Source organism: Batrachochytrium dendrobatidis, assembly GCF_000203795.2.
Source record: "Batrachochytrium dendrobatidis JAM81 unplaced genomic scaffold BATDEscaffold_11, whole genome shotgun sequence".
Taxonomy (NCBI): Eukaryota; Fungi; Chytridiomycota; class Chytridiomycetes; order Rhizophydiales; genus Batrachochytrium; species Batrachochytrium dendrobatidis.
The window spans coordinates 893049-904706 of NW_006281109.1; the positions used below are offsets into that span (position 1 = coordinate 893049).

The window sequence follows — 11658 nt, forward strand, 5'->3', positions numbered from 1 at the left end:
TTATAAAATAAATTTCATCAAATTCGTGTTTATTGAAAATACTCTTCAAAATGGATTCGTCAGTTTTATTTTCCAACTGCTGTTCGGAATCGAAATCCTGATCCTGCACTTCCACCACGATGACTGCTTGATCCACCTGTATGTCGTCCTGATCCACCCACACGTCCACCACGATGTCCTCCTTGTTGCTCTCGGTGCTGCATATATTCCCTCTGTTCTTGTAGTCCAAGTGTCACCGATCGAGCTTCAAGAAGCTTTTCATTGGAATCAACAAGCGATGCTACCTTGTCTGCATACACTCCTGCCATAAACTCCAATCTCGACATCTCAATGCCTGGTGCGGGTCGGTGGAAAATAATATGTCCACTTTGAGGATCCAACGAGGCATGCAACTCTTCACTAGTCGTCATTTTAGACACAATCGCATTGACACGAGACACTTCCAACTCAAACAGCTCTGCTAAGCTAGATAATCCCATGGATTCATAGTATGGTGCATAGGTGAAGATATATGTGCGAAGCGATTCTTCCTGAATACTCTTGGCTAGAGTTTCTTTGGCTTTTTCTGCATTCGACAGCAGGTCCCAGATCTTGATGTGATTAATATAGTCACGACAGCTTTTCCAGTCGCCTGCTGCCATAGATTTGGCTGCTGCCATAATATGGTCACGCACATTTTCAGGTGGTCCAATAAAAATCTGTCGGTCGTTGAAATCAAGCATACGGCGGAACGCCTTGCTGGTGACTTTACGTCGAGACTCGTGCGCGTGAAGTGCCATATTCGGTACTTCAAGAAGCATAGAGGATACCAAATATACACACTCAAGAAGCTCCAGATTGACATGCATGTGAAAAGGCAGTTGACGCTGTCGCTCCATTCGCTCTTGCTCCGCTGTCTTTTCAGCTGCATATTTGGGTTGCTGAATGCCCTGGGCCAACAGCTCTCGTGTCTTTCCAGAAGATGCAATATCCTGCAATGCTGTCGCTGCATCACGGAATAGACCTGCACGGAAGGCACAGAGTCCAATCTGCACCATGGTACGGTTGAACAAGACTTGCATATGAATATCTGTCTGAGAAATGGTCTCTTGTACATGACTCATGAGAATCATATCGCGTGCTTCGTGGTAGTGGTCGTGAAGTGCCAGGTGATAGACATGACACAAGAGGGCTCGAGTACGAATACGGCCAATAGAGGATTTGTACAGACCACGGCAAAGAACTGAAACTAAATCCACAGGGCTTTCAAGAATTTTAACAAGTTCAGGATACACTTTACGAACAGAATCTTCAACTGTTTTGATCACAACATCCGGCTTGTTGTACAAGTGTTCCACTCGACGCATCGTCATCAAATCAATGTTTTCACTGCTAGCCTTGGTGACTTCTGCATACTTGACAGCACAAACAATCGATGCGTACAAGGTGGTTTCGTCACGCAAACGGTCAATGTACTCGGTGCTATGAGGATCAATGCTTTGAAGACTTTTGGTAAATTCATCGTCAAGACGATCAACAAAAGAAGTAATATGGCCAGGAAGAACAACAGATTGACCAGCAGTAATGTGTCTATCACGGATATGCTCTGGAACTGTGTCTTGATCAGGATCTTCTTCAATCACATTCAACGAAAGAGTAATGTGAGGGTTTTCGTCCAACAAGCGCACCAAGTCTTTGATTTCTTCAAGAGCCTTGTTCCACATGGAAGAAGACATGAATCCAGAAATTGGAACATAGTCAAAGCGAGCAGGAATAAGCGCAGTAAGTACGCGAATCTTTTGGTAAGGTGTAACTGCAATTTCAAGGAGTTGCATTAGAGTTTCAACCTGAGCCAGTTTATCGGTGCTCTAGATCAGCGATATAAACAGTCGAGTTTTACATGAGTGACAAATGGTTTAGTAAAACGCAATCAGATATATTGAGTATAATGCTACACCATTCAAGTATCGATAAACATACTTTTTTTCCACGAGCCTCCAAAACCTCTGTAAGCTTGGTAAAAAGACCTTCGGGAGAAAGATCAATGAGCTTTCCTCCTTTTCCAACAAGCGTAAAGGATTCGTTTCCAGAGCCGGTAGGCTCACCCTTGCCCTCAGCTTCCTTTTCAATACGTCTAGCATCGCGTGCTTTGAGAGTACTTTTAATGGCTTCTTCTGCCTCGGCTTCAGACTCTTCTTCATCAACAGGAGCCTACAAGTATAAGATCTAGAAGCATTAGCAACCAATGATTTAAAACAAGTAAACAGCAACCATTGTCACTAGTAAAAATACGTACAGCTCTAAACTCTGCAATCTGCTGTTCGTATGTCTTGGTGGTCTTTTTAATTTTTTGCTTCATGGCATTTAAAGCCTTGGCAATGGTAGCATTCATCTTTTTTGTAGACTCTTTGCTTGATAGCGAATTCTTGATAAAATCATCGATTTGAACAAGAGAACGAGAAACAAAGCGGGGGAGGCCTTCTTGCTGGATAATGGCATTTGATTTAATAATGGCCTTGATAAGACGATCAAATTCTGTATAGTTGGACAAGAGTTAGTATGCAAGATGGTAAAAAAGTTGATAAAATTCCAATCTTGGCTATAACCAATGTATTGGCCAAAAACCTCGACTGGAATGGCAGCAAGTTCAAGTCAGTCAACACCGCATGATTCGTGCATCTCGACTCCATGTATGCACTTGCAGCAGTGAATAAAGCACAGTAGAATACAAATTGCCATCACAGATATTTCAAACCAATGACATGCACATTAGTAAGATGAGGAACAGCAACTCACCATTCTGAATGCTGATCCAGTCACTGGATTTCTTGGCACTATGCATGGCAGCAACAGCACTGCGCATTTCACCAAACTTTTTATCACGAGCAGATCGGATAGTCTTTTTGGCATCGCTATCATCCGAATCAACACTGTCGCCATCGCTGTCATCGTCCATATCATCAGAATCTGAGTCTGAGGAATCCGAGTCAGATCCTTCAGTTTTTGCCCATTTACTACGACCAGTCAATGCGGGTTTCTTTGTGGTGGAAGCAACTGGAGCATCTGAGCCCGAGTCAGATCCTTCATCAGTTTCTGATTGATCAGTGACTGAATCTTCTGAGAAATCATTGCTGGCATCATCCGAGTCCGATGCAGCACGAAAGAAACGAGACATGGTAGCAAAAGTAGTTGAATTGGGTAGTTGGATGCTTCCTTTAAATGAGTTGTTTGCTCTGAATGCTTCTCAGATGTTTCTCTTTTGAATACTTTAAGCGCTTCTCAGATGTTTTTCTGAATACTTTGAGCGCTTTAAATAATTTGTTGCTGAAAATATTCAAAATGTTTTTCTTGTCACGCGGCTTGAAATTCGTTTTTGTCAAAAGAAAATTCACACATCACGTGAATTGCCTCAACTCACTTTTGATGTCAAAATCATTTCTGCTGTTGAAACACTCAATCGTTTATTTTTGGTATTGTTTCATTCTCAAAGTCAAATTATTCAAAATATTCGTTCAAATTGGATTGTTACTTTCAATATCAGCTAATGCGACATTTTAGACTGATTTGAATCTACACGTTTACGTATTTGGCTCGTTGATTCTAGAGTTGGTTTTGTAATGACTAATTAGCATGTTCATCCATCGCATCATTTGTACGTGGTGGGTTAAAAACATGCTTTTTTTCATCTTGTAAATCATGTTTCTGATCAGACAACGTGCTAGAATCAATACTTGGAATGGTGGCTAGACCTAAACCTGTCGATGTTAGTGTCTTTTGAAAGTAAATAGGAAGTGGTGCCGACACGGTCAAATCCAATCCATCTCGAAACCAGTCTTTGATACTAAGCTGATACAAATGCAAATGAAGTGGTACTTTTTTCCAATCCGACACGTGCGCCTATGCATATACATGTCTTGTAAATACATGGTACATTTAGAATGCAGAGTAGTGTCAGATATTTAACACTCACTTTAAAGTTTTTCAAACACCCCTGTCCATACTTGTAATCTCCAACAATAAATGATCCAAGAGCATCTGCACAGTGTAATCGCAGCTGATGCTTTCTTCCAGTTGTGGGTTCCAGACACACCAGTGATGTCTTGTAGTTTTGAGAATCATGAACCAAGTGGTCAATTAACAGCTAAACTTGAAAAATAAACCGTCAATATACACTTACCAATGGATTAGATTGCAACAGTGTGACTTTGGTTACTGCTTTTTTAACTGGATCGCCATTCGTAGACATTTGTTTTGGAATACCATCGTCTTTTAATACATGATTCAAAAATACACGAGTCAGTATCCTATAATTTCATAGCACAAATCACTAGATTGCCAAATGTTTAAACTCACGCCATTCAACAAGATCCATCCTCTCGTGCGGTGCTTCACGACCGTTACTGACAATTCCCGAAACGATTTTATGCTGACCACCATCTTTAAAGTTTGAATGGTCTAAAAGCGTAGGCGTCAACAAAGCCAGATACTATTTAAATAAAACACGCATTTAATCAACTCATCTTGGCATACACTCATGCCACATAAATAGGATTACTTTTCGTGATATCCGCCCTTCCTGGCGAAACATGGCAGATACTCGTGCAGCCGATTCTTTGGTTCGAGCAATAATCATTGCTCCAGATGTATTCTAAATTTAAACGATAACCAGTATAAACTAGTTGGTAATCAAACGTTTGTAGTAAAATGTAGGTTTGCTTAAACTCACTTTATCAAGTCGATGAACCAAACGAAGCGTTTTGGATTTATCTGTTTCCAAATGCGAAATAAGCTTGTCCAGATGCATATCAATTTTTGAACCACCTACATTGTATAATAAACTCATCATCAGATATAGTTTAAATCAAGCACTAAACCTTTACAATTACCTTGTGAAGCTAGTCCATGTTCCTTATCAATTACGTATATGTGCTGGTCTTTATATAGAATACGCATTTTGAGTTTTTTAATTGCATCCTAGTCATTTATAGAAATGTATCTCAATATACGCATTCAATACAACCACTTGATATTGACAAAAGCAAATCGGTTTACCTCGGTATCATTCTGCTCAGTTTTGTCACCATGCGGTTTGGTTGCATACGCAACATGTACAACATCGCCTGTATGCAGAATGCCTTTGGGCGAAATCCGAACGTGCTCTGCATGTGCAGATCCAGTTACCCAGACTAAATTTGCATTGATCTTTTCTCGAATTTTTAATGTATTCATCAAAGTCATTTTACCAAGAAACTTGGCGAGTGTCAGTAAATGACAGGCTTCGTTCACCACGAATTGTTTTTCAAACATATTGGTTTTTATACTAGTTGGAACATATTTTTTGTTTGTCGGTCTTTTTTTGTCTGGAGTCAGTTTGGACAAGCGACTTGAAATGCGCTTTGGTAATGCTGGAGGTAATCTACCAGACGCTGTACTCGCTGATTTCAATGCAGGTGCGATTTTAGCCCATCTTTCCGCTGATCGTTTTGACATGGACGCTGGTGGATTATAAACTCCTTTAACTAGATCAAATGGAGACTTGGAAGCGTTTTTGGGTAATGATTTGGAAGACTTGTGTCGAATTTGAGTTGATTGCAATGGATAGTTGTGAGTTGTTTTATTCATGCCAAGGGTGATTGATGCAAACGATTTGAATTGTAAATCCAGTTTCAAACTTGCTGTATATTGACGAAATACACATTTACAATGTATCCGATGCATGAGTGTATTCAACATCCTGATTATCTAATATAAATGTTTTCAGTAAATCCAATTTTTTGACTTTTAATCATGAGCCCATCACGTGTTCATTTACAGTTCAAATAGCATATTGATGATATAGCTGTATTCACGCCAAATGGACCGCTACATACGAGTGTAACCAATACTTGACTATTGTTTATTCCAGAGCAGTTATTGAAATAAATACACAAGTGTTTCATTTTACGTGAGTATTGATAAATCAATTAGATAATGGTATTCAATTTTCAAAATATATTTAGTTTATATGAATCAAGAGTCTGGCTTTTGAAACCAAACAGTTGGGAATAGTAATAGACGATGATGAATTATGTGGGTCGAGGAGAGAGAGCAGTATATACTGAATAGGGCAGCGATTGTGATCTAATTTTGGACAATGCTAATCTACGACTTGCTGAGGCTGGTATACCCGTAGGAGAGCTTGGCCTAAATGGACTTTCTCCAAGACTTACCAACTATACAGCGCGTGCTAGTTAGTATTGCCACAGCATTACATATAGGCGGTGATAAAATGTACAAATGTTACCTTTTTGGTCATGGGTGTCATTAAAGTGGATTTACTAGGCGAAGCCACTGAACTACAATTCTTGGGTGAGAACGATGACAGATTGGACATATGCGATCGCCTCATTGGTTTATATAATCCACCATGCGACATTGACTGTTCATGTCGAAGAGGCGAAGACTGTAAAGACTGTTGCTCTTGTTGCTGTTGAGCTAATCTTTCTATTGCTGTTTGCTGGCATAGCAATGCGATTGAATTTGCATCAATTGCGCTATTTGCAGGTGTCGTTTCGCGTTTCACTGCATCTCGACCAGGTATGGATTCATTTATCACTGCCTCGTTTCGTAGCGGGGTTAGCTAGCAAACAATACAGTATACTTTAGTTTCAAACCAATGTTTAAAGAGTATACAAGTTCATGGTATATTATGCATTTACCACAGGCAAAAGCGATTTGATGCAAGGAACAAAGACTTTGTTGTAAAACTTGACGATATCACATCCACGCTCTTCACCCTCCATATAAACCTGTGTAAAAACCTACAAAAAACCCTCAAACCAATTGTGAGCATCGTAACACATTTCCATTTTGAATAACGATAGCCTTTAAAACTTACAGAATCCATAAATTGGGGCTGAAGATTGTAGCTTTCAAGAAGTTCCCTGAAAGTCACTGGTGTGTTTTCAAAACGACAATACGTGAATATACAGGTGATCATAATGGTATCCAAATGTCGATTCAATAACAACTGCAGATGTGTTTCGTTGCAAATTAGTGCGTCGAAAAGTCTCCATGCCATGTTGACTATATGCGTCTGTAATCGCATTGCCTTTGTTAACTGAACAAACCTGGTATATGCCAATTTAAGAATTTTTCCAAAAATAACCTAAAAAAGCATTCCGTCACATATTAGCACGTTTGAAATGGTTAAATACTCGCGACCCATTGACTAGGCGTACCTGGAAGGGTTTGAGCTGAATTTGAATGTACTGAAAACTCATTGATTGTGGCATTCCTTTAAATAAATCATGCACAACATCGTCTGGCATAATATCCGAATAAAGCATACACAGTTCAGACAATATGGGTGGTGAGGTAGATGCTCGACAAGGGGATGCTATATTCGATGCTATAACAATTTTAGTAACAATTCCATATATTAAACTTGAACATGTTTGATGCACCTTTAGAAAAAGTAGATGTGCCGGTAGAATATATAAACCAGTTTCGGAATTCAGTTGATGACCATATGTCTGTTTCAAGCAATCGTTCCTCGATCTGTTTTAGTCTTTTTACCAATGAGTCAGGTATCCAAACATGTGTTTTGACAACCAAATCAATTCCCAATGCAAGGTCAACCACATGGATATCTAAACCATCCAAAATATTTTGTGTCTTGGTAGATATATTAAACGTTTCGCGCACCATTTCGTAAGCTACAGCCATCATGGCACGATGGAATTGACTATCAGATGCTAGACGTGCCTGTGACTCGTAGGGTCGAGAACACCCTTTCTTGGCAATATCGCTAGCTAGGGCAGCATAAAGACGTGCACCAAGCAACCATGCATGGTCAAAATTCGGAACCCGCGATTGAAACGTTTCCAACGATGCTTTGGCTCGTTGAATTACCGATGCACTTGCATTTTCCAAAGCTGGCAGCCGACTCAAGCAATCGTACGGGCATTCAGGATAGTTTGAGACAAATTCATTCAACCTGTGTGTCACGGACGAGATTTCTATGCATGGTGCTAAAACTCTTCTTCTGACAGATTGTAGCACAGTCTTGGCCGTCAAAGGTGTTCCTGCCATGATATTATTCAACCCAGACGAAGCAGAAAAAGCGCTCTTGAGTGATCTGGCACCCGCACACAGTCCTTTTGTTGTGCTTCTCGGAGTACGATCAAATCTCATGGGTGTGGTTTTTACAATATCTTGGCTGTGAAGGTATAACATTGGATCGATTTCGTATCGATTTCGAACAAACATGCTATCAACAAGTCGTGTTGCATCCTCAAGATTACTGAGAAGTAAACCTCGCTCAATTTGAAATGCTCGAACATAAATACACCAGGGAAATGTATCTTTTTTAGAATAAGTCGTATCACTTTTGAGGCATCCATTTCTTGTGCATGTTTCTAATGCGTGAGTAAAGTTTACTATTAAAAGATTGACTTGATCCTCCAATACTTGAAAATTTGCAATGAGCGCTGTAGAGAATATACGAAAGCCGTCAAAAAGTGTCATGCCGGTGTGCTCTAAAGAAGCATGACCCATGGATGACATGATTTCGTCGAATGGTTTGCAAAGATTAAATGGAATTTGACTTGCAAAAAACAATGAAAATAAAACACATAGAGCCTTGTCAGCCTGTTCCAGGACTCCTTCTGGATACATTACATCTACACGAGTATATTTGACATGCATACAATGTAATGGTTAAATTGATTTTACATGGTCCATTCATATTTATCAAAGGCAGCAAAGTCAAATAATCAGTGCATCAACCCAATATCTACCTCGAATATACAAAAAAAGCGTCCAAGCAAACCGACGCATAAATCTTATGTGCGACATAATAGTCTGATTGGATGATCGACATAGAATATAGTCCAGTACTTTATCAAGCATTTTAAAAATGATTAAAGTGCGGTTGTGTGTGTCCATTGTTGCAAAAACACAGCGTTTTAATTGTAAATGTACATCTCTATTGATTAGATGTGGTGGAAAGGATGTGATAAGATCACTGAGCTCTTCAATTAGCTTTCCTAGTCCACCATTTACCACAAATTCTTGACCACTGTCATTCAAATTCAATATTGTCAAGTTAGTGTCTAAATGTCAAAAGTTTATGCGTGCCAATGTACCTAGTATAGGGCAGATGCTTGCCAATCACTCGCACCATTCTTGATAAAGTGAATGAATGCTTGTTTGATATACACTTGTCTGCGATCCATACTGCAAGCACACTCCAGATAATATCCTATATATACAAAAACTGTAAATGATTCACCTTTACATTCGTATTCGCGTAAAATAAAACACTAGGGAAACCAAAGTATGTAATAAATAATATCATCAAGTAATTGATATCATTTTACTAGACAATGTTGTGTTTTTTAAACTTTTAAAGTTTACTGCTTTTTCCTGGTGAATGACATGGAAACATTCATTCTCGAGATTGTTCTCAACTAGAACGTATCCGAGTTGTTAGGATACATGGTACAGTTTGGTTGGAAACAGTTGAGCCAATATCTGGATTGTGATGAGTTTGGTGATCGTGCAATATATGGTTATATCAAATGAGGATCCAATTCAAAATTGTAGTTTGATTGTATGACAAGATTGTGTTTTGAAGAACTGAAAATGCCAATTTCTAGTAGAAAAACGCAATATTCGACCATTCTCTATTTCAAAGTAGAATCAAGTCACTGCAGGATAGAAAAGTGTTCCATTTACGTGGAGATTGATGATAAACTATTAAACATGCCAAATTTGATTGAAATGTAAAATTCACCTTGTGTGCCTTGTTTATGGATGTAGATTGCAAACTCTGGTACCTTGTCTCCAGTATCCGTCCAGTTTGAGCAAGTGTTTCAGAGTCGAGATCTAATTCTAATGCTACCAAGCGAACAGCAGCGATTTGACTTGGTGGCAGCTTGACGTGGTTGGATACATGATTGTTAAATTCTGTATTTTCCATTGTCGTGTCTGTGGGAATGGAGATTGTCTGAAGAGGTGGTCGTTGAATCTCAGCCAAGTTTGAAGTGTTGGTAGCATCAGATGCGTCAGATCCAATAGACGCAATCATGAAACCAGAGCTTCGCTGTAGTAATGAGGATGATTCTAAACAGGGTTCCAGACTTTTTGCTTTTACTAACGACTGTTCAGATTTGAGGCGTTTGGAGTTTGACATGGATATACAGGAAGATGGAATTTTGAATGAAGACGTAGCTGAATCTAGGCTTGTGCTGACATTAAAGATACTGACATGAGTATTCAGTGCTGATGACTGTTTCAAACTTTGGTCATTTGAAATTGTGTTTAATGAGCTACTTAAACTGCTAGCGGAATTACCTACAAGCCTGAAACCCTGCCGTATTCGTAGTGGTAGCTGAGGTCTATTGGAACATAGATCTGTAGTTTCTATAGACTGCTTCTCAACCATCATATCGATATCTGAAGAATCTGGAGTTGGAGATGTTGCTGGTGAAATATCCATCACATCTAGGTCGCTTCTTTTTCGTTTCATTACTGTTGTGTACTACCGCTTGACAAGAATATTTGCACTGATACTAAAAAGCAAAAACACTAGATGAAGACTACGAGTGGGTATATGTAATTAAAGATACGAGTGGGATCTAGTAAATGAACGAGATTTGAGAATCCAGATAAGATATGTCACTGAGCAATGTCAAGGCAATGTACACTAGCACACAGTATTGATGGCGGTTGTTATAAATCTTTCACTCGATATTTCCATTTTACTACAGAACTGACCAACTGAACATTGCAGTTTTAGAAACTCCGCCATTCCGCATACGAAGCAAGCAAGACGCGACTTGATCATGTCGTTGGTATGACTTGCAGTTCTAAAAGGATTTGTCAGGATAGTTTACTGACAAAGCCTTCAAGTTTCTTGATATATAAAAGCAAATCTTGCACTGAGTTGGTGTTTATACATTATTTCAAATAGTATGGTCTGTTTTGTATGCACAGAGATTGAATTTGGATGGTATTGCTTATTTTTGAAAATCTAATTCAGAGATTCAAAATCATGGATAACGTCAGCCATGTTTTCCAAGCACTCTTGTTTGAACAAAAGTCTCCAATGTATATCCTAGTACATTCAAGTATACCATTATTATTACCACACATGGATGCTTTTTACCGAGTCTCCAGCTGCAAAGTGTAAATCACCTTACCAGAGCAAACTCATTGATGGTAATTGCTACTTCAAGTTCTTTTACAAGACTGTTTATCAATTCAATTACATTTTGATTACAACAAATAGATATTCATTTTCAATGAGGATATTTGGTGAGCGTGTGTAGATGGCGTGATGTTGGCAACGGTTGAAAAGGCTCGCTAGAAGGAATGTTTCGAGTTAAAGGAACGAGACCACGATTGTGATATTTGATATTAGGAAGAGCATATACGTAATGATCAAATATCAGTGAATTGAGCAGAGCAGTTGGGAGATGGAGCAATGCAAGCGATTGGAAAGCAATAGCATCTCCAAGATTCAATACTTGTCATGCGGCATGTTACAAAGATGAATGTTGGGACTCCGCCTTACGATTTGCCACAACCTAGTAGAAAAGCAGCACCGTCACGCTTGGGTTTATAAATATGAGTGAGGCGGAGCAAGACTTTAAGACCTACTCAATTATACATGCCGAATGAGGGAAATATGAG

The 11658-nt window shown here is 39.2% G+C and overlaps 3 protein-coding genes across 3 annotated transcripts; all 3 read right to left on the reverse strand.

The window, feature by feature from the left end:
• Window positions 1-65: 65 nt before the first annotated feature.
• BATDEDRAFT_13212 (translation initiation factor eIF3 core subunit c) lies at window positions 66-2935 on the reverse strand (the record flags this gene model as incomplete). The annotated part of the gene is made up of 4 exons (XM_006680919.1): window positions 66-1847; window positions 1960-2190; window positions 2276-2514; window positions 2776-2935. 4 exons carry the CDS (start codon window positions 2933-2935, stop codon window positions 66-68), a joined length of 2412 nt encoding a protein of 803 aa, XP_006680982.1.
• A 665-nt stretch (window positions 2936-3600) lies between these two features.
• On the reverse strand, window positions 3601-5601 carry BATDEDRAFT_90882 (uncharacterized protein; the record flags this gene model as incomplete). The annotated part of the gene is made up of 8 exons (XM_006681240.1): window positions 3601-3876; window positions 3950-4078; window positions 4157-4245; window positions 4333-4465; window positions 4535-4627; window positions 4706-4800; window positions 4866-4953; window positions 5032-5601. 8 exons carry the CDS (start codon window positions 5599-5601, stop codon window positions 3601-3603), a joined length of 1473 nt encoding a protein of 490 aa, XP_006681303.1.
• A 443-nt stretch (window positions 5602-6044) lies between these two features.
• On the reverse strand, window positions 6045-10492 carry BATDEDRAFT_90881 (uncharacterized protein; the record flags this gene model as incomplete). Its single annotated transcript, XM_006681241.1, has 9 exons — window positions 6045-6191; window positions 6263-6598; window positions 6678-6779; window positions 6857-7126; window positions 7200-7369; window positions 7425-8642; window positions 8760-9040; window positions 9108-9223; window positions 9758-10492. 9 exons carry the CDS (start codon window positions 10490-10492, stop codon window positions 6045-6047), a joined length of 3375 nt encoding a protein of 1124 aa, XP_006681304.1.
• Window positions 10493-11658: the final 1166 nt, after the last annotated feature.